Source organism: Anomaloglossus baeobatrachus, chromosome 8 (assembly GCF_048569485.1).
Source record: "Anomaloglossus baeobatrachus isolate aAnoBae1 chromosome 8, aAnoBae1.hap1, whole genome shotgun sequence".
NCBI classification, from domain to species: Eukaryota; Metazoa; Chordata; class Amphibia; order Anura; family Aromobatidae; genus Anomaloglossus; species Anomaloglossus baeobatrachus.
In genome coordinates, this window is record NC_134360.1 from 217,815,524 (window position 1) to 217,839,178 (window position 23,655).

At 54.5% G+C, this 23,655-nt stretch overlaps 1 protein-coding gene across 1 annotated transcript in view; it reads right to left on the reverse strand.

Annotated features, from left to right (window-relative positions):
• The window catches only part of ERI3 (ERI1 exoribonuclease family member 3), a 237,226-nt gene that overhangs the window by 172,159 nt on the left and 41,412 nt on the right, over positions 1-23,655 (reverse strand). The window contains exons 4-5 of the mRNA XM_075320200.1: positions 20,228-20,287; positions 19,594-19,685 (exon numbers count right to left, since the gene is read on the reverse strand). Of these exons, the coding sequence (XP_075176315.1) occupies positions 19,594-19,685; positions 20,228-20,287 (152 nt within the window). The remainder of the gene's footprint in view (positions 1-19,593; positions 19,686-20,227; positions 20,288-23,655) is intronic.

Genomic DNA, 23,655 nt, shown 5'->3' on the forward strand with positions numbered 1-23,655 from the left:
GCTCTCTTTTCTTTGTGGCGCTCCTTCTCAGGTGCGCTCTCTCTACGGCGCGCTTTTACCTTTCAGCTCCTTGGATATTAACCTTATACATAAAGCTCAGCGCCCTGGGCGGAGAATGGTGCCCGGGGCAGAGGACGACGCTGGTTCCTCAGTAGTGGTAACACTTTGCTTCTTTCCCGGTAATGGGGGGCTCTCCACATGCAGCGGCCTCAGTGATGAATGCAGCTCACCCGCTCTTATCACTTTCCTTAAGTGCGGATATGGTGATGGATGAGGAGCCATTGTGCGCTATCTCGGCTCACACTTAGCAGGGCATCATTATCCCAGGATGGCATGGGGTGAAATACGGCGTTAGGTACCAGGAGGGGGAGGGGCACTAATTGTATAACAATAGTGGGCAGAAAGGGCCGTTATCTGAGCGCTGACACCTTTATCTGGGGTCTGCGAGTGACAGCGCAGCACAAATTACAGCCCCCCCTTTGTATTGTATCCTCTCGTGCAAACAGCGGATGATAAAATGTGTCAGCGAGGTGATAGCTTATCAATTTAACCCTAATTATCCTGGAGGTCAACGCACAAATAAAGGCTGGCGAATCTCAACAGGTTCTGCTGGAAATAAAACGCCAGAGAAGCGGTGGACGGAGAAGTAATTGAATTCCATCTCTCAGGTGGTCTCAGTGTATCAAAAATTAATGTCGCCGCCACCAACTAATCACAGCGGGTTAATATCCATCTGCTGCCAATGCACCCCCCTCGCCCGCCCCCCCCCCCCCGCCCGCCCCCCCCGTGCTGAGGGTTGTAGTGGGGGTCGGTGACAGCGATGGATGATGGAATCCAACACTAGTGACCCTCCAAACGGAGACACAGATCCAACAGAGATTAGAGTATTTATTGTATGCTGCCCTTCCCAAAAATGGCCCATCCTCACCCCCAAAGCAGGGGCTAAGGACACGAGTAGGATGGATTCCCAAGAGGAGTGAGGCCCAGAGGCCCCAGTGAAGTCAGGCCTGGGGATCCCAGAGGGGTGAGGCCAAGAGGCCCCAGTGAAGTCAGGCCAGGAGGCCCCAGAGGAGTGATACCCGGGGAACCCAGAGGGGTGAGGGCCAGAGGCTCCCACAGTGGTGAGGGCCGGAGGCCCTAGAGGGGTTAGGCCAAAAGGTCCCAGTGGGGTGAGGGCCAGAGGCCGCAGAGGGGTGAAGGCCAGAAGCCGCAGAGGGGTGAGGGTCAGAAGCCGCAGAGGGGTGGGAGCCAGAGGCCCCAGAGGGATGAGGGGCCAGGGGCCCCAGAGGGATGAGGGGCAGAGGTCCAACAGGATTGACACCCACAGGCCCCTGAGGAGTGAAGCCCGGAGGTCCCAAAAAAATGAGGCCCGGAGGCCCAAGAGAAGTCAGGCTCGGGGGTCCCAGAGGGGTGAGGCCAGGAGGCCCCAGTAAAGTAAGGCCCAAGGATCCCAGAGGGGTGAGGCCCGGAGGTCCCAGAGAGGCGAGGTCCCAGAGGGGCGAGACCCAGAAGTCCCAGAGGGGCACGGCCCGGAGGCCTCAGAGGGGCAAGGCCAGGAGGCCTCAGAGAAGACAGGCCTGGGTGTCCCAGAGGGGCGAGGCCATGAAGCCCGAGAGAAGCGAGGAGCGAGGCATTAGAGGGGCGAGGGCCAGAGGCCCCAGAGGGCGAGCCCCGGAGGTCCCAGAGGGGCGAGGCCCGGAGGTCCCAGAGGGGTGAGGCCCGGAGGTCCCAGAGGTGTGAGGCCCAGAGGCCTCAGAGGGGCGAGGCCCGGAGGCCTCAGAGGGGCGAGGCCCGGAGGCCTCAGAGGGGCGAGGCCCGGAGGCCTCAGAGGGGCGAGGCCCGGAGGCCTCAGATGGGCGAGGCCCGGAGGCCTCAAAGGGGCGAGGCCCGGAGGCCTCAGATGGGCGAGGCCCGGAGTCCTCAGAGGGGCAAGGCCCGGAGGCCTCAGAGGGGCGAGGCCCGGAGGCCTCAGAGGGGCGAGGCCCGGAGACTTCAGAGAAGTCAGGCCTGGGGGTCCCAGAGGGGCAAGACTAGGAAACCCCAGAGAAGCGAGGAGTGAGACATTAGAGGGGCGAGGGCCAGGGGCCCCAGAAGGGTGAGGGCCGGAGGCCCCGGAGGGGCAAGGGCCGGAGGCCCCGGAGAAGTCAGGCCTGGAGGCTCTAGAGGGGCGAGGGCCAGAGGCCCCAGAGGGGCGAGGGCCAGAGGCCCCAGAGGGGCGAGGGCAGAGACCCGAGAGGGGCGATGGCCAGAGGACCCAGAGGGGTGAGGGGTAGACTACCCAGAGGAAAGAGGGCCAGAGGCCCCAGAGGGGCAAATGCCAGATGCCCCAGAGGGGTGAGGGTTAGAGGACTGATGTCCACAGGCCCCAGAGGGGTGAGGCCAGGAGGCCCCAGGGTGGGTCAGGCCAGAGGCCCGAGAGGAGCGATGGCCAGAGACTCCATAGGGTCGATGGCCAGAGGCCCCAGATGGGCGAGGACCAGAGGCCCCAGAGGCACGAGGAACAGAGGCCCCAGAGGGGCGAGGAACAGAGGTCCCAGAGGGGCGAGGGGCAGAGGGCTGATGCCCACAGGCCCCAGACGGGTGAGGCCAAGATGCCCCAGGGTGGGTCAGGCCAGAGGCCCCAGAGGGGCGATGGCCAGAGACTCCATAGGGGCGATGGCCAGAGGGGCGAGGACCAGAGGCCTCAGAAGGGTGAGGACCAGAGGCCCCAGAGGGGCGAGGGGCAGAGGGCTGATGCCCACAGGCCCTAGAGGGGTAAGGCCAGGAGGCCCCAGGGTGGATCAGGCCAGGAGGTCCCAGAGGGGCGAGGCCCCAGAGAAGTCGGGCCTGGAGGCCCTAGAGGGGCGAAGAGCGGGATCCCAGAGGGGCGAGAGCCAGAGGCCCCAGAGAGGCGAAGGCCAGAGGCCTCACAGAGGAGAAGGCCAGAGACCCCAGAGGGGTGAGGGCTAGAGGGCTGATGTCCACAGGCCCCAGAGGGGTGAGGCCTGGAGACCCCAGAGGGGTTACAAGGAGGGACTTGGAAATCTCTCCAATATAACAGAATAAAGTGCAGTTGTTAAGTCTTTTAGCATAAAAAAAAATTGTATTGCCGCCAATTCATCACAGGGTGATCTGGATTTATTCTACAATTTTGCATTACTCTATTTATCACCATTTTTAAGATCTTTGCTTGGTGTGATTTGCTGTCATCAAAGAGTAGAGATAAGAGGACTCGCAAATAACCAGGATTGGAGGGTCCCTGTTTTTTTTCTTTTGTTTTTAAATCCAGATCTGGTCCAGAATCCGGCTCAAATGTAAGTCTATGGGGATCAGAATCTGGAGATTAAAAACTGTTGTACATGCACTGCTTTCCCCGCCCACCGGTACCTGTGATTGATTGCAGTCAGACGCGCCCCCAGCCTGAGTGTCAGCTGACTACAACCAATCACAAGGGCCAAAACGGCTGGTGGGCAAAGAAAGCAGTGTAAGGCTTCATACATCCATTTTTTGCCGTGTGGCACAATACGGCGCTCTGCAGAAAAAACGCCACCGGTTTTTTTTTTGCCGCCGGTTGCGTTTTTTCCCGCATAGACTTGCATTAGCGCCGTATTGTGCCGCATGGCCTTGCGTTGCATCCGGATTTTGCCGGATGCGGCATATTTAGCCCATGCGGCAGCCGGATGGAATGTTGCCTGGCACGTTTTTTGGTGCAGCGAAAGAAAACGCATCGCGCCGGATCCGGCACGATTCATAATGCAAGCCTATGGACGCCGGATGCGGCGTCCTGCGGCAAAAAACGCATCCGGCCTCCGGATGCGTTTTTTTGTACTGCGCATCCTCAGTATCAAGCCGCATCCGTCAAAAACCGGACGGGCCGCATGGAAAAACTTATGCAACGGATCCGGTTTTTTTCGCCCCATCCGTTGCATATGTTTTTGAGCCGGATTGTGCCGCTCAGCACAAACCGGATGTGTGAAAGCAGCCTTACTGAAGATGCCCATACACTATAGCATCTACCGTGAGCCTAGAATGTACAGGCTCATTGCAGGCATGATGTAATTTGTCACCTGATGGGGGCGTGTTCAAAATGCAGCCTGATGTTATCGAGGCAGAAAAAACATTCTATTTCTAAGCCCACATGGGCATGGAGATGTTTATAATAGAAGGGGGGGGGCTTGCATGATTGTAGTGGACAGGAGGATTATAGTGGACTCCTCACAGAGGAGTGCTGCACGTCTCATAAAAAAGGAGGCTCAGGATGAACAGATTTGCTCATCCTGGCCTCCTGGTTCATGAATAGATGTGCAGCAGTTTATCAGTGACAGTGCAGGCCAGGGGGGTGCAGCCTGTAGCCGTATTATCTCTGTTGGGTATCATAATATGGGGGACTCTACACCAATTGTTTTATTTATTTTTATACCGTGATGCTGACCCGCATACAGTGCCTGTGATTGGCTGCAGCCAGCCGCTGTCACACAGGCCGGGGGCATGTCTGACTGCAACCAATCACAGACGCCAGAACAGCCGGTGGGCGGGGAAAGCAGTGCATATGTATGAGCAATGAGGAGCGGCTCATGGAGGCCGAAGGAGCAGTGTACAGCCGAGCGGGAGCAATGTACAGCCGAGCGGGAGCAGTGTACAGCCGAGCGGGAGCAGTGTACAGCCACGACAGAACCTAGGTAAGTATGAAGCACTCGCTTTTTTTAATTTTTAAATTTTTTAATTTAATTTTTCTTTTTAATTTCTCAAGTGCTGGATCCGAATCAAACTCAAACCCGGGCACCTTTGAAACCGCGGGGATCTAGACTTTGACAGTCCGGGTCCGTGCATCACTATCCAAGAGGCATCCCCGCAGGCAGTGAGAACATGAGCCGAACTCTCTCCAGCGATCGCTCTGTTACAATGAACAGTGCCTTGCGAAAGTATTCGGCCCCCGTGAATTTTTCAACCTTTTCCCACATGTCAGGCTTCAAACATAAAGATAAAAATGTTAATGTTATGGTGAAGAATCAACAACAAGTGGGACACAATTGTGAAGTTGAACGAAATTTATTGCTTATTTAAAACTTTTGTAAAAAAGAATAAACTGAAAATTGGGGCGTGCAATATTATTCATCCCCATTACTTTCAGTGCAGCAAACTCACTCGAGAATTTCATTGAGGATCTCTGAATGATCCAATGTTGTCCTAAATGACTGATGATGATAAATATAATCCACCTGTGTGTAATCAAGTCTCTCTATAAATGCCCCTGCTCTGTGAGAGTCTCAGTGTTCTGAATAAAGCGCAGATAGCATCATGAAGACCAAGGAAGACAACAGGCAGGTCCGTGATACGGTTGTGGAGAAGTTTAAAGCCGGATTTGGTTACAAAAAGATTTCCACAACTTTAAACATCCCAAGGAGCACTGTGCAAGAGATCATATTGAAATGGAATCTACCAAGACCCGGCCGTCCCTCAAAATTTTCATGTCAAACAAGGAGAAGACTGATCAGAAATGCAGCCAAGAGGCCCATGATCACTCTGCATGAACTGCAGAGATCTACAGCTGAGGTGGGATAGTCTGTCCATAGGACAACAATCAGTCATACACTGCACAAAACGATCCTTTATGGAAGAGTGTCAAGAAGAAAGCCATTTCTCAAAGATATCCATAAAAAGTGTTGTTTAAAGTTTGCCACAAGCCACCTGGGAGACATCAAACGTGGAGGAAGGTGCTATGGTCAGATGAAACCAAAATCGAACTATTTGGGCACAATGCCAAACGATATGTTTGGCGTAAAAGCAACACAGCTCATCACCCTGAACACACCATCCCCACTGTCAAACATGGTGGTGGCAGCATCATGGTTTGGGCCTGCTTTTCTTCAACAGGGACCGGGAAGATGGTTAAAATTGATGGGAAGATGGATGGAGCCAAATACAGGACCATTCTTGAAGGAAACCTGTTGGAGTCTGCAAAAGACCTGAGACTGGGACGGAGATTTGTCTTCCAACAAGACAATGATCCCAAACATAAAGCAAAATCTACAATGGAATGGTTCACAAATAAACGTATCCAGGTGTTAGAATGGCCAAGTCACAGTCCAGACCTGAATCCAATCAAGAATCTGTGGAAAGACTGAAAACTGCTGTTCACAAACGCCTCCATCCAGCCTCACTCAGCTCCAGCTGTTTGCAAAGGAAGAATGGGCAAGAATTTCAGTCTCTCGATGTGCAAAACTGATAGAGACATACCCCAAGCGACTTGCAGCTGTAATCGCAGCAAAAGGGGGCGCTATAAAGAATTAACTTAAAGGGGTCGAATAATATTGCACGCCCCAATTTTCAGTTTATTATTTTTTATAAAAGTTTAAAATAAGCAATAAATTTCATTTCACTTCACAATTGTGTCCCACTTCTTGTTGATTCTTCACCATAACATTAAACATTTTTATCTTTATGTTTGAAGCCTGAAATGTGGGAAAAGGTTGAAAAATTCAAGGGGGCTGAATACTTTCGCAAAGCACTGGTATCAGATGTTTGTCTATACTAGATTCAAATGTAACAAGCCATCAGCTGAGGAATTCGGCCTCTGCACAGCAACACTGAAGGTTTCCACTCACTAACAGCCAGCAGAGATCCTAAAAATTGTGAGGAATGGAAACAAATATTGAATAAGATAAAAAAAACTTTCCTTTATTATTTTTCCACTTTTTGAAACGAAAATGGATGGAAGAAAATATAATCTGCATTTAAAAGGTCCTGAAAGCTGCCACCTCCACTGCGATCGTTAGTGCCTCTGTGTGTCGGGAGTCCTTTAATCCACGGTGGCCCCGTATCGTGCGCTGATCCGAATCACCTGTACAAATGTAGCACTAAAATAGTGTGCTGTGGCCGATTACCGCTAGGGGGAGTAAGAGAGCACTGCATGGTCCCCACTCCCCATAAGGATCACATGGCGATCGTGTGCCTACGAGGGGCGGCAGGATGAGCGGTCCGACAGCGCTGCAGTAGCAGTCTGCAGAGTGCTCCTCAGCTCCCTCTAGTGACGACTGCATCTGGGGCTTCATCCACAGCCACCAATGAAGAAAGTTCAGCTTTCATGTAAAATATCTTGAGTTTTCTCAATTTGAGCAAACAACAGATTGTGATTGCAGCTCTGCGTGTGACGGGAGTAGAATCATGCAGGGTCACAGTGTCACCGAAAAACGACAAACAATTTCCATGTTGTTTTTTCAAAATCAACACACAAAAGTGTAACATGACCAAAACTGGTGATTCCACCCACAAAGCGGGGGCTAACGATCCCTGCGCTCCATTGTTTCACCACCAGATGAGGCCGTGCGACGACAGAAGAGAAGCAGACTCCTCCCAGGCATCAGCTCCTCGGCCGCCATCACACACATTACCAAAGATGAAGCCGAATCTGGAGCCTCAAGACACGGCAGCTGCTCCTCCACACACCTGACGGCAGAGGACAGGGCTGCTCCTCCGCACGCCTGACGGCAGAGGACAGGGCTGCTCCTCCGCACGCCTGACGGCAGAGGACAGGGCCGCTCCTCCGCACGCCTGACGGCAGAGTACAGGGCTGCTCCTCCGCACACCTGACGGCAGAGGACAGGGCCGCTCCTCCGCACGCCTGACGGCAGAGGACAGGGCCGCTCCTCCGCACGCCTGACGGCAGAGGACAGGACCGCTCCTCCGCACGCCTGACGGCAGAGGACAGGGCCGCTCCTCCGCACACCTGACGGCAGAGGACAGGGCCGCTCCTCCGCACGCCTGACGGCAGAGGACAGGGCCGCTCCTCCGCACGCCTGACGGCAGAGGACAGGGCCGCTCCTCCGCACACCTGACGGCAGAGGACAGGGCTGCTCCTCCGCACGCCTGACGGCAGAGGACAGGGCCGCTCCTCCGCACGCCTGACGGCAGAGTACAGGGCCGCTCCTCCGCACGCCTGACGGCAGCAGACAGGGCCGCTCCTCCGCACACCTGACGGCAGAGGACAGGGCCGCTCCTCCGCACGCCTTACGGCAGAGGACAGGGCCGCTCCTCCGCACGCCTGACGGCAGAGGACAGGGCCGCTCCTCCGCACACCTGACGGCAGAGGACAGGGCCGCTCCTCCACACGCCTGACGGCAGAGGACAGAGCCGCTCCTCCGCACGCCTGACGGCAGAGGACAGGGCTGCTCCTCCGCACGCCTGACGGCAGAGGACAGGGCCGCTCCTCCGCACACCTGACGGCAGCGGACAGGGCGACTCCTCCGCACACCTGAAGGCAGAGGACAGGGCCGCTCCTCCGCACACCTGACGGCAGCGGACAGGGCGACTCCTCCGCACACCTGACGGCAGAGGACAGAGCCGCTCCTCCGCACACCTGACGGCAGAGGACAGGGCGACTCCTCCGCACACCTGACAGCAGAGGACAGGGCCGCTCCTCTGCATGCCTGACGGCAGAGGACAGGGCGACTCCTCCGCACACCTGACGGCAGAGGACAGAGCCGCTCCTCCGCACACCTGACGGCAGAGGACAGGGCGACTCCTCCGCACACCTGACGGCAGAGGAGAGGGCCGCTCCTCCGCACACCTGGGGCAGAGGACAGGGCGACTCCTCCGCACGCTTGACGGCAGAGGACAGGGCCGCTCCTCCGCACGCCTGACGGCCAGGGACAGGACTGCTCCTCCTCACGCTTGAAGGCCGGGGACAGGGCCGCTCCTCTGCATGCCTGACGGCAGAGAACAGGACCGCTCCTCCGCACACCTGACAGCAGTGGACAGGGCCGCTCCTCTGCACACCTGACGGCAGTGGACAGGGCCACTCCTCCGCACACCTGACAGCAGAGGACAGGGTCGCTCCTCCGCACACCTGACTGCGGGTACAGGGCCGCTCCTCAGGGCGCCTGATGGCCGTGGACAGCGCCTCTCCTCACCACGAATGACGGCCGGGGACAGGGCTGCTCCTCTGCACAAATAAATTCCGAGGACAGAGCAGCTCCTCAGCACGAATGATGGCTGGGGACAGGGCCACTCCTCAGCACGCCTGACGGACAGCTATGGGGCTGCTCCTCCGCAAGCCTGACGGCCAGGGACAGTCATGCTCCTCCGCACACCTGATGGCCAGGGACAGTGATGCTTCTCCGCACACCTGAAGGCCAGGGACGGCGCCACTACTCCGCACGCCTGACGGCCAGGAACAGTGCTGCTCTTCCACACGCCTGAAGGCACTGGACAGGGCTGCTCCTTTGCACGCTTGACGGCCGGGGACAGAGCCACGCCACTGCACGCCTGAGGGCTAGGGACGGGGCTGCTCCTCCGCACGCCTGAGGGCTAGGGACGGTGCTGCTCCTCCGCACGCCTGACGGCAGGGACAGTGCTGCTCCTCCGCACACCTGACGGCTAGGGACGGAGCTGCTCTTTTGCACACCTGATGGCCGAGGACAGGGCCTCTGCTCCGCACATCTGACGACTGGGGACAGGGCCTCTGCTCCGCACGTCTGACGACCGGGGACAGGGCCTCTGCTCCGCACATCTGACGACTGGGGACAGGGCCTCTGCTCCACACGTCTGACGACCGGGGACAGGGCCTCTGCTCCGCACATCTGACGACTGGGGACAGGGCCTCTGCTCCACACGTCTGACGACCGGGGACAGGGCCTCTGCTCCGCACATCTGACGACTGGGGACAGGGCCTCTGCTCCACACACCTGACGACCAGGGACAGGGCCTCTGCTCCGCACGTCTGACGACTGGGGACAGGGCCTCTGCTCCGCACGTCTGACGACCGGGGACAGGGCCTCTGCTCCGCACATCTGACGACTGGGGACAGGGCCTCTGCTCCACACACCTGACGACCAGGGACAGGGCCTCTGCTCCGCACGTCTGACGACCGGGGACAGAGCCTCTGCTCCGCACGTCTGACGACCGGGGACAGGGCCTCTGCTCCGCACGTCTGACGACCGGGGACGGCGCTGCTAATCCGCACAAGAATTCTCTAGAGGTAAGTAGCATTAGAGCAGAGCTGCTAATGATCCGGCTGCCGGGTGGCGTCTGACGTGTCGGGACAAACAGTTCTGAGTGGTTGTCAGAGATCTCGTCCGCTTGTGTTAAATTACGGTTGTTTTTTCTCATTCTGTCCCCAATCTGCGGCCGGATTCATCGCCGGCTCCGCGCACAATACACATGTTTACTGCCTATAGTGACAGCCTCATATCAAATAAATAATTACCACAACACGGTCATAATGAGATGCGGCTTATTACCGAGCCGCTGACAGGACGACTCCAGCTTTATTTATTTCACCTTGTCACGGTACAACAAGTCTATAAGCGGAGCGTCAGCTGGAAATATCACTGCGTGAAGAGGAGACATGACAGCCAGCCGCGCACCGGCTCAATCTGCTGTCAGCCAGCGCTAATGAATGGGAGCGTCAGGATCTCAGCTCCGGAGGACTCATCCTCACATCACACCTACACTCACCGGAGGGAGAGGGCGGTGGAACGGGGGTGCACGACGAGGGACCAGGACCTAGGGAGAAAGTCACTATATAAAGAATGTTATACGACCTGCAAAATTACTACGAGGAGGAAAACGAGAAGATCCAAGAAGATGAAGTACACCGAGCAAGTCCTAACCTCTGACATCACAGGGGGCTCACACAGCGGAGAAACGGCCGCGCCCTACAGTAATTGCGAGGATCGGCCGCGCACCCTACAGTAATCGCGGGGGACATTGCACGAGCTCCCATACACACAAACCAGAGGAAAGCGCAGCTACACCCGATCTGTGGGGATCAAAACCAGAAAAAAGGGTTAAACGTACAGGAAATCCGCAGAGATGGCCGATCCACGGAGGAAAGTCCTATAAGATCAGAGGGTCAGACAATGCAAGGCTTGGGAAGAGAACGGCCACCACAAGAGAGGACCCGACCACGGGGCGAAGGCTGGGAAGGTCCCGAACGCGGGGCGAGTCCGGGGGGGCGAAGGCCAGGAAGGTCCCGAACGCGGGGCGAGTCCGGGGGGGCAAAGGCCGGGAAGGTCCCGACCGCGGGGCGAGTCCGGGGGGCTGGGGGTGTGATGGAGAGGGTAGGAGTCCGGAAAGGTCCCGACCGCAGAGGGGGGGGGGGTCTTGGGGGTCCGGGAAGGGGTCCTGACTGCAAGGAAGGCTGGAGAGGTCCCGACCATGGGGGGAATCTGGCGAGGTCCCGACCACTGGTGGTGGGAGTTCGGCGAGGTAATAACCGTGGGGGGAAGTCGGGGAACCTGCAACAATTGACTACACTGGAATCCGGTTCATTCAATGACTCGGTACCAATGGTGGACGCCATGGAAAGCTAGAGAGAAACGTCCACATCCGCTGAGTCAGTTATAGAAAATCAGCCTTCCTCTCCCCACATCCTGCCCTTGTCTCCACCACTGCCACGGTCTCTGTTGTTTGGCTGCAGTCAATCACTGACCTCACCAGCTCTGACAATAAAAGATGGCAAAAGCTATTCAGCTTAGTGATTGGCTGCAGCGCTATCTAAGTGAAATCACCACTGCAGCCAGAGAAGAGCCTGGGACAGCAGCGAGGGAAGCGTGGGACCTGGGGAGGGTAAATCCACACAACATAGAATTGTTATGAAGTTTCCGTTTTTCGGCAGCACGTTCTGCACTATGTCGGGCACATTACACCAGGAGAAATATCTGCAGCGAGAACTGACGCCGGCGGATGTGGAAACCTCGGCGCCGCTCACATTATGCTGCAGATTTCACAGAAGTCTGTAATACAGAGCGAATTTCAATCTGGAAAATCCACACAGAAACATCGCTGCGTATCCAGTTTCTAGTGTGAACACTACCTAATGACGTCACGTAAAAAGATACAATTTCAGTGGAATGATTGCATAGGCCTCCTTCTATAGGATAAATTACCCTGACGAGGTCCATTGCTCCCTCGTTCTTGTGGCAATGGTAAGTTGTCACTGTTGGCTGCAGCTGATCCACGTGCGGACTTTCGTCCACATGGAGGCATGAATTCTAATGGCCACGTGTCATCTCTAGTGGAGAAGAGTTGGCCACTAACGCCGGAAACTTTATTTGGCAAAACAGAAATGTTGCCTAAACAACTGGATAGTTCTTACATTCAGACAATCCATGACAGTACCACATAGGTTTGTGGCTGTGCAGACGTGGCGGACATTGGCCACGCTGTGACACTGGCGGCCTGGCACTGGTATGGACATTACGACACGTTTCTCCTCGCAGATCCTCCCTACAGGTGGCGGCACATGTCGCACCTCTCCATATTCCTCCACTGATGCCTGAGGGCGAGCAGCGGCCACTTCACAGGGGCCGGCAGCCACCACACGGCACTGGTCGTGGACGCGGCTGGGGCTCACATGCTGAAGAAGGAGCTGTTTGCAGTCAGGGAGATGTGTTAGTAATTATTTTCTCGGTGTCACACCGCTGTCATTCTCCAGGAGACACAGAGTCAGCCTGAGGCGGCCTGCAAGACACAACGAGGCAAGAAAAGACGCCGCGCAGGTTCCGGCACCCACCTCTTCAATCTTCTGCGGCTCCGTCCCTCAGAACTCGCCGGCTCCATCTACTTATTTACTCCTCACAAAGACGAAGCTTCCAAGTTCTCACCCGACTGCATCCTCCTCATATTAAATTACCTCCTGCACTGGGGTCCCCCGCGCCAGCCCCCACCTCGGCCCCCGCACCGGCTGCGAGGATACAAAGGAGCCCGCTCCGGTGATAATCTGTTTGTGGCCTGGAGCAGGAAGATGACGGCCGGCAGTGACGGCTCTGATTACCAGTGTCTGAACAGTCACATACCGACCCACAAGACGACGCACAAGGAGGAAAACGTCTGCCCCGAACCCTCCAAAAAGACTCACAGGAGCGACACAAATAATCTATGTAATATATAATCCGAGCGGAGACCCTCACCCTGCAGGAAGATCGGAGAAGACACTCAGTATCAACACCGCCATCAACAGGAAAACAATAAAATGTGGAGAACAGTGAAGAACATACTTGAAAATAACAGCACCGCATTGCAGAATAGCGAGCGCAGCTCTGGAGTATAACACAAGATCAGTAATGTAATGTATGTATGTACACAGTGACTGCACCAGCAGAATAGTGAGTGCAGCTCTGGAGTATAATACAGGAGGTAACTGAGGATCAGCAATGTAATGTATGTACACAGTGACTGCACCAGCAGAATAGTGAGTGCAGCTCTGGAGTATAATACAGGAGGTAACTCAGGATCAGTAATGTATGTATGTACACAGTGACTGCACCAGCAGAATAGTGAGTGCAGCTCTGGAGTATAATACAGGAGGTAACTTAGGATCAGTAATGTAATGTATGTACACAGTGACTGCACCAGCAGAATAGGGAGTGCAGCTCTGGAGAATAATACAGGAGGTAACTCAGGATCAGTAATGTATATACACAGTGACTGCTTCAGCAGAATAGTGAGTGCAGCTCTGGAGTATAATACAGGAGGTAACTCAAGATCAGTAATGTAATGTATGTACACAGTGACTGCACCAGCAGAATAGTGAGTACAGCTCTGGAGTATAGTTCAGGAGGTAACTGAGGATCAGCAATGTAATGTATGTACACAGTGACTACACCAGCAGAATAGCGAGTGCAGCTCTGGAGTATAATACAGGAGGTAAACCAGGATCAGTAATGTATGTACACAGTGACTGCTTCAGCAGAATAGTGAGTGCAGCTCTGGAGTATAATACAGGAGGTAACTGAAGATCAGTAACGTAATGTGTGTACACAGTGACTGCACCAACAGAATAGTGAGTGCAGCTCTGGAGTATAATACAGGAGGTAACTTAGGATCAGTAATGTAATGTATGTACACAGAGACTGCACCAGCAGAATAGTGAGTGCAGCTCTGGAGTATAATACAGGAGGTAAACTCAGGATCAGTAATGTATGTACACAGTGACTGCTTCAGCAGAATAGTGAGTGCAGCACTGGAGTATAATACAGGAGGTAAACTCAGGTTCAGTAATTTATGTACACAGTGACTGTACCAGCAGAATAGTGAGTGCAGCTCTGGGGTACATTATTGTCGCTGCTTTGTGTTTATCAGGAATGTTACTTTACTACCATGTTTCTTATTCCAGTAAACTATCCCTGTTAGTTGGAAGCTCAGACACAAGAGTTATTGGGAGCGGTCTAATTAGCTGATGGAGGGGGCACTTACTTTAGATTTGTGCCCCTCATCTCTTAGCAGAAAGCTGTCGCATTGATGACCCATTTTGCGCTTGTAAATGTAAAGAAATGCAGTAAATAGTGAAGAAATGGAGAGATGTTAATTCAGCTATTTGGAGGGTCGGGACCGGCTCCTCGAAAAGAAGAATTATACACAGAGAATAAAACGGAAAGGGCGGTGTGATTTACTGACGAGCTTTCACCAGGAGCGGGAAATTTACTGACGAGCTTTCACTAATGTGCACATAAGATGAGGACGCGGACTATAAACTTCAGCACAGACGCTGCTTTATAACCGCAGTAAAGTCAACAGCAGCCGCCATTTAATGCTAAGGAGAGAGCAGCTGCTGAGGCCGCCCCGCTCCAGGAGCAAGGTCCAGGGGAGAAGAGACCAAGACCTCAATCCCCACCACCAGGGTCCGGCTCCAGGAGCAAGGTCCAGGGGAGAAGAGACGAAGCACCCAATCCCCACCTCCAGGGTCCGGCTCCAGGAGCAAGGTCCAGGGGAGAAGAGACGAAGCACCCAATCCCCACCACCAGGGTCCGGCTCCAGGAGCAAGGTCCAGGGTAGAAGAGACCAAGACCTCAATCCCCACCACCAGGGTCCGGCTCCAGGAGCAAGGTCCAGGGGAGAAGAGACGAAGCCCCCAATCCCCACCACCAGGGTCCGGCTCTAGGAGCAAGGTCCAGGGGAGAAGAGACCAGGCCCCTAATCACCACCTCCAGGGTCCGGCTCTAGGAGCAAAGTCCAGGGAAGAAGAGACCAAGACCTCAATCCCCACCACCAGGGTCTCACTCCAAGAGCAAAGTCCAGGGGAGAAGAGACCAATACCTCAATCCCCACCTCAAGGGTCTGACTCCAAGAGCAAGGTCCAGGGGAGAAGAGACCAAGACCTCAATCCCCACCTCAAGGGTCTCACTCCAAGAGCAAGGTCCAGGGGAGAAGAGACCAAGACCTCAATCCCCACCTCAAGGGTCTCACTCCAAGAGCAAGGTCCAGGGGAGAAGAGTCCAAGCCCCCAATCCACACCTCCAGGGTCCAGCTCCAGGAGAAAGGTCCAGGGGAGAAGAGACCAAGCCCCCAATCACAATTTCCAGGGTTCGGCTCCAGGAGCAAGGTCCAGAGTAGAAGAGACCAACCCCCAATCACCACTTCCAGGGTCCGGCTCCAGGAGCAAAGTCCAAGGGAGAAGAGACCAAGCCCCCAATCCCCACCTCCAGGGTCCTGCTCCAGGAGCAAGGTCCAGGGGAGAAGAGACCAAGCCCCCAATCCCCATTTACAGGGTCCCGCTCCAGGAGCAAGGTCCAGGGGAGAAGAGACCAAGCCCCCAATCACCATTTACAAGGTCCGGCTCCAGGAGCAAGGTCCAGGGGAGAAGAGACGAAGCACCCAATCCCCACCACCAGGGTCCGGCTCCAGGAGCAAGGTCCAGGGTAGAAGAGACCAAGACCTCAATCCCCACCACCAGGGTCCGGCTCCAGGAGCAAGGTCCAGGGGAGAAGAGACGAAGCCCCCAATCCCCACCACCAGGGTCCGGCTCTAGGAGCAAGGTCCAGGGGAGAAGAGACCAGGCCCCTAATCACCACCTCCAGGGTCCGGCTCTAGGAGCAAAGTCCAGGGAAGAAGAGACCAAGACCTCAATCCCCACCACCAGGGTCTCACTCCAAGAGCAAAGTCCAGGGGAGAAGAGACCAATACCTCAATCCCCACCTCAAGGGTCTGACTCCAAGAGCAAGGTCCAGGGGAGAAGAGACCAAGACCTCAATCCCCACCTCAAGGGTCTCACTCCAAGAGCAAGGTCCAGGGGAGAAGAGACCAAGACCTCAATCCCCACCTCAAGGGTCTCACTCCAAGAGCAAGGTCCAGGGGAGAAGAGTCCAAGCCCCCAATCCACACCTCCAGGGTCCAGCTCCAGGAGAAAGGTCCAGGGGAGAAGAGACCAAGCCCCCAATCACAATTTCCAGGGTTCGGCTCCAGGAGCAAGGTCCAGAGTAGAAGAGACCAACCCCCAATCACCACTTCCAGGGTCCGGCTCCAGGAGCAAAGTCCAAGGGAGAAGAGACCAAGCCCCCAATCCCCACCTCCAGGGTCCTGCTCCAGGAGCAAGGTCCAGGGGAGAAGAGACCAAGCCCCCAATCCCCATTTACAGGGTCCCGCTCCAGGAGCAAGGTCCAGGGGAGAAGAGACCAAGCCCCCAATCACCATTTACAAGGTCCGGCTCCAGGAGCAAGGTCCAGGGGAGAAGAGACAAAGCCCCAATCTCCACCTCAAGGGTCCGGCTCCAGGAGAAAGGTCCAGGGGAGAAGAGACCAAGCCCCCAATCACCATTTACAGGGTCCGGCTCCAGGAGCAAGGTCCAGAGGAGAAGAAACAAAGCCCCAATCACCACCTCCAGGGTCCGGCTCCGGAACCTACCACCTCAGGGCCCAAACCACGCAGCGCCACATCACACTTCATGCTCCAGTCACAGGCGCAGCTGCAGCCACAACTCTGTTCTACAGTCATGTGACCTCAGAGCCCATAATGCACTGCTGCCTGAGCTCCTGATGGAACTGGAGACAAGTGATACAAAATGCACAGAGACCATGATTAGATGCACAGCACAAAAAAACCTTAGGATTAGATACACAGTGATGTGATGCAGACAGTATCACACAGGAAGAAATTAGATACATGGCTCATCAGACAGTATCACACAGAAGCAGATTAGATACACAGCTCAGCAGACAGTATCACACTATAGGATTAGATACATGGCTCAGCAGACAGTATCACACAATAGGATTAGATACATGGCTCAGTAGACCGTATCACACAGCATAGGATTTGATACACGGCTCAGCAGACAGTATCACACATGATGAGATAAGATACACAGTTAATAAGACACATGATGGGTGTAGTAGTGCGGTGTGTGACAGTTTGGTGTGTATGCGATTTCTTTTTATGACTCGCGCCTCCTGCATTAATCTTGCTGTGAGTCTCCATCTCCCTCTGGAGGACGCCATAAATCCGCCGTCGGACGCTGTTTAGTTTTTTATTTTCTTATCAGGCGCTAAATTTGAGAATTGATGTCAAAATAAAACTAAGCAGCGAAAATGGTCCAGAAATCAATTTACTGCCGCACGTGAGCGAGAGCAAAACACGTCTGCACGTCCGACCGAGGGAGAAACTACCGGCAGCCCGGCGTCCGGGAGCACACAGAGCGAGCGGAGCACAGCATCCGGGAAGCAGACAGGGCGAGCGGAGCACAGCATCCGGGGAGCAGACAGGGCGAGCGGAGCACAGCATCCGGGGAGCAGACAGGGCGAGCGGAGCACAGCATCCGGGGAGCAGACAGGGCGAGCGGAGCACAGCATCCGGGGAGCAGACAGGGCGAGCGGAGCACAGCATCCGGGGAGCAGACAGGGCGAGCGGAGCACAGCATCCGGGGAGCAGACAGGGCGAGCGGAGCACAGCACCCGGGGAGCAGACAGGGCGAGCGGAGCACAGCATCCGGGGAGCAGACAGGGCGAGCGGAGCACAGCATCCGGGGAGCAGACAGGGCGAGCGGAGCACAGCATCCGGGGAGCAGACAGGGCGAGCGGAGCACAGCATCCGGGGAGCAGACAGGGCGAGCGGAGCACAGCATCCGGGGAGCAGGAGGGGGGAGCGGAGCACAGAGTTCGGGAAGCGGAAGGGGGTTGCAGAGCACAGCGTCCGGGGAGCAGACAGGGCGAGCGGAGCACGGCGTCCGGGGAGCAGACAGGGCGAGCGGAGCACAGCGTCCGGGGAGCGGGAGGGGGTTGCGGAGCACAGCGTCCGGGGAGCGGGAGGGGGTTGCGGAGCACAGCGTCCGGGGAGCGGGAGGGGGTTGCGGAGCACAGCGTCCGGGGAGCAGACAGGGCGAGCGGAGCACGGCGTCCGGGGAGCAGACAGGGCGAGCGGAGCACAGCGTCCGGGGAGCGGGAGGGGGGTTGCGGAGCACAGCATCCGGGAAGCAGGAGGGGGGAGCGGAGCACAGAGTTTGGGAAGTGGAAGGGGGTTGCGAAGCACAGCGTCCGGGGAGCGGGAGGGGGGAGCGGAGCAACCGTCCTCTGGCCAATCTCATTGAAATCCTGGAAACACGTCCTGATCTATGGCTGTAGGGCCGGCGCATACACCCGCGGACAGTGAACAGCTCGGACATTTTATATTCTGAGGATTCGTTTCCCCGTCATTTTCCACATCTCTGCTTGCTGTCGCAATATATTAACTATGAGAACCTCTACAGAACGACTCCTTCATGTCAATCATCTACATTATTGCTGGACAAACAAAGCTGCAGAAAAAAGGGAAAAATGCGTCACGTTCAGTAACTTCTCAAGAATTTGCTCAAATTCTGATGAATTAATAAAGGCGACTAAAATGGCAAGAAAAATATAAAAAGGCTTCTAAGTGTTCAGACTAACGAGACTGATAAATCACCAAAAATGCAATTACCATGAATCAGTGCAGTCACAATGTATCAGCGTCTACACAGAACACACGTCTCCATGGTTACAGACAACAAATAAACCCCGTGTAGTATCAACCTGCAGTCACAATCATCACACGATCGCCTGGATCACACACAGTCTATCTTTATCCTGTATTATACCCCAGAGCTGCACTCACTATTCTGGCGCAGTTACTGTGTACATACATTACTGATCCTGAGTTATATCTTGTATTATACTCCAGAGCTGCACTCACTATTCTGCTGGTGCAGTCACTGTGTACATACATTACATTACTGATCCTGAGTTACCTCCTGTATTATACTCCAGAGCTGCACTCACTATTCTGCTGGTGCACTAACTGTGTACATACATTACATTACTGATCCTGAGTTACCTCCTGTATTATACTCCAGAGCTGCACTCACTATTCTGCTGGTGCAGTCACTGTGTACATACATTACATTACTGATCCTGAGTTACCTCCTGTATTATGCCCCAGAGCTGCACTCACCATTCTGCTGAAGCAGTCACTGTGTACATACATTACTGATCCTGTATTATACTGCAGAGCAGCAATCTTTAGGCTATAAGCTTCAGAGCGGAAATCTCCCAGCATTTCCTGGTTGTTCAGCCCTGTCTCTGCGTGAACAGAGCTTCCTCTGGAGATCTGCAGTCCATGTAGTGCCAACTTTACACTCTGTTGGGGTCTCTGACCGTTGCCTGCTGATGCTTGCTGGTTTTTTATTGCTGTAGCCGTATACCAGGGGATAGTTTTTGGATATTGTGGCCCTTCTGTGCCCAGGTGTGACCTCCTGACATAAAATGAATGGAGCATTTTGGGGTGGGGTCTGCTGCTGTGAAGTCAAAGTACACAGTGGTCCGGCCCCGGGGGGGGCGCTGTGGTCGCACAGACCTGCAAAGTTAAAGACTCGGCTGTCACTTTACTCACATGAGCTTTAAGTCCCAGTCGCCGCAGGTGACGAAGATGGACTTGACGCTGGGATCTAAGAGACCTTCCTTGGCCATCCACTCGTCCACTCTCTGAAAGACACAAAGGGGAAGGTCACGTGTGGAGGAGGCGTCCCCGTGTGGAGGAGGCGTCCCCGCGTGGAGGAGACGTCCCCGTGTGGAGGAGACGTCCCCGTGTGAAGGAGACGTCACGTGTGGAGGAGTAGTCCCCGTGTGGAGGAGTAGTCCCCGTGTGGAGGAGTAGTCCCCGTGTGGAGGAGTCGTCCCCGTGTGGAGGAGTCGTCCCCGTGTGGAGGAGTCGTCCCCGTGTGGAGGAGTCGTCCCCGTGTGGAGGAGTCGTCCCCGTGTGGAGGAGACGTACCCGTGTGAAGGAGACGTGGCGCAGATAAGGCCATGTAATCAGACTAGCGAGGAAATTGTGATCTTATCTGCCCCGTCCTGTGCAGCTTGTTTACCAGTCAGGGGGCACACGGGAAGGTCAGCCGACTCAGGAGCCCCTCCAGGCAAACACAGCAGAGGATACTGCCATACACGCTGATGACTATCGGGGGATGGGGCAGCATTGATCACTTTCATCAAGGTTACACGCGGCAGGGACACCCAGTAATCCTCACCTCCAGGACTTGGCTCAGGGTCGGCTGCCCGTCCACCATTTCTTGGATTATTCCAGTCAGCTGCGAGACAAAGGAGAAGAAACGGTTACAAAGTAACAGAGGAGAAGCGTCTGATACATTGTGTATGAGGACACGAGCCCCAGCACTCAGCCGAGACAATCAGCTCCAGGAAAAGCTGGGTGAGCAGTGAGAGGGCCCGGGGGTCTGCTCATGCACTTTATGGGGGGGGTCTCTCTCAGAGACGGTGGGCCGAGCAGCACTGAATGACAAAAGGAAAATTTAAGTTTTATGTAAATCAATCTGAAGACAAAAGTTTAGAAAACTTAAATTCCACTGCCTTAAATCTCCGCTTCCTGTCAGTGAATAGAACATTTAGCCTGGACACAATGTATCAGGTGCAGGTAACACCCCATACTGGCAGGAAGGAGACTGACACATTGTGACAAAGCAGCAGCAGTGAACGTCTGGGGGAGGGTCCGCACAGGGCTCATTATCTAACAATACAAGGATTCGTTGGCTGCACATATCCCCCACTAATGACCGGGGAGGTCCCGGGATTAACCTTCGGGGGGGGGGGGGGAACGATAATTAATACAGGGGGGGGGCAGGATCCTGTCTAAACTGAAGAGGAAACATGCAGAGTCCTGCACCTCTGAGGAACAAAGGAGACACGGCGACCACTGCAGGAGGAGGGGGGCAATATGAGGGTCCGCAGGGGCGGTGTGCAATAATACAGGAGCGGCTGTGTGTAATAATACAGGAGGGGCTGTGTGTAATAATACAGGAGGGGCAGTGTGTAATAATACAGGAGGGGCAGTGTGTAATAATAAAGGGGGGGCGGTGTGTAATAATACAGGGGGTAGTGTGTAATAATACAGGGGGGGTAGTGTGTAATAATACACGGGGCAGTGTGTAATAATAAAGGGGGCAGTGTGTAATAATACACGGGGCAGTGTGTAATAATAAAGGGGGCAGTGTGTAATAATACAGGGGGGCAGTGTGTAATAATACAGGGGGGCAGTGTGTAATAATCCATACAGGAGGTATGTAATAATACAGGAAAATGCAGTGTGTAATAATACAGGGGGGCCGGTGCATAATAATACAAGGGGGCGGTGCATAATAATACAAGGGGGGCGGTGCATAATAATACAGGGGGGGGGGGCGGTGCATAATAATACAGGGGGGGGCGGTGCATAATAATACAGGGGGGGGCGGTGCATAATAATACAGGGGGGCGGTGCATAATAATACAGGGGGGCGGTGCATAATAATACAGGGGGGTGGCAGCGTGTAATAATACAAGAGGGGCGGTGTGTAATAATACAGGGGACAATGTGTAATAATCCATACTGGAGGTATGTAATAATACAGGAGGATGCAGTGTGTAATAATACAGGGGGGCGGTGCGTAATAATACAGGGGGGGCGGTGCATAATAATACGGGGGGGGCGGTGCATAATAATACAGGTGGGGCGGTGCATAATAATACAGGGGGGGGGCGGTGCATAATAATACAGGGGGGCGGTGCATAATAATACAGGGGGGCGGTGCATAATAATACAGGGGGGCGGTGTATAATAATACAGGGGGGCGGTGCATAATAATACAGGGGGGGCGGTGCATAATAATACAGGGGGGGCGGTGCATAATAATACAGGGGGGCAGTGCATAATAATACAGGGGGGCGGTGCATAATAATACAGGGGGGGGGTGCATAATAATACAGGGGGGGCGGTGCGTAATACAGGGGGGCGGTGCGTAATAATACAGGGGGACGGTGCGTAATAATACAGGGGGACGGTGCGTAATAATACAGGGAGGGGGCGGTGCGTAATAATACAAGGGGGCGGTGCGTAATAATACAGGGGGGCCATGTGTAATAATCCATAAGGGAGGTGTGTAATAATACAAGGAGGAGGTGAGTAATAATACAGGGGGGCAGTGTGTAATAATCCATATGGGAGGTGTGTAATAATACAGGGGGGGCGGTTAGTAATAATATGGGGGGCGGTGCGTAATAATACAGGGGGGGCGGTGCGTAATAATATGGGAAGCGGTGCGTAATAATACAGGGGGGGCTGTGAGTAATAATATGGGGGGCGGGTGGTGCGTAATAATACAGGGGGGGGGCAGCGTGTAATAATACAGGGGGGCGGTGTGTAATAATACAAGGGGAGCAGTGTGTAATAATACAGAATAATACAGGGGGGTGGTGTGTAATAATACAGGGGGGGTGGTGAGTAATAATACGGGGGGGGGGGGGTGCGTAATAATTCGGGCGGTGCGTAATAATACAGGGGGGGCCATGTGTAATAATCCATAAGGGAGGTGTGTAATAATACGGGGGGCAGTGTGTAATAATACAGAATACTACAGAGGGGGCACTGTGTAATAATATGGGGGGGCAGTGTGTAATAATAATGGGGGGCAGTGTGTAATAATAATGGGGGGGGCAGTGTGTAATAATAATGGGGGGCAGTGTGTAATAATACAGGGGAAGAGCAGTGTGTAATAATATGGGGGGGTGTAATAATACAGGAGGGGCAGAGTCTAAATACGGGGGGGAGGGGGAGTGTGTAATAATAAATGAAACTGTGTGTAATAATACAGGAGGGGCGGAGTGTAATAATACTGGGGGTGCGGTGTCTAATAATACAGGGGGAAATGGTGTGTAATAATAATGGGGGACGGTGTATAATAATACAGTGGGGGCAGTGTGTAATAATATGGGGGGGCAGTGTGTAATAATACAGGGGGCAGTGTGTAATAATACAGAAGGGACGGAGTGTATTAGAGGGGGCAGTGTGTAATAATAGAGGGGGGCAGTGTAATAATATGGGGGGGGGGGAGAGTGTGTAATAATAAAGAGGGACAGGGTGTAGTAATACAAAGGGGCAGTGTGTAATAATACGGGGAAGTGTAATAATACGGGGAGCATTATATAATAATACATAAGGGGGCGGTGAGTAATAATACGGGGGGGCGGTGTGTAATAATAGAGGGGGCAGCGTGTAATAATATAGGGATATAGGGGGGGTCACTACAGGCTGATCGGGGTACACGGACATAAAGCCTTTGGGCGCCTCCGGCGGTATATATCTGCATATCTTTACACCTGGGCTTTCTGAACGCTTTGCAGTGTGTTCCTCCTTTATCCTGCGTGTGGCACTGCGCTTTGTTGCAGGACGAGGTGACCGAGTGTCAGTCAGTGAGCTCGTTCTGGCAGGAGAGGCTGTAACTCATATTCCTCCGGCTTAACATCCCCCAAATCTACAAGAGAATGGGACTGACGCCGGCATCGCAGGGCACAGGATTAACCGCTTCACTGCTGCCACTACACATCAGGCAGATTGTAGGGCAGGATAAAGGGCAGAGTGAAATCTACCAGGACCATCATTACATCCAGAATACAGCAGCCTACAGTC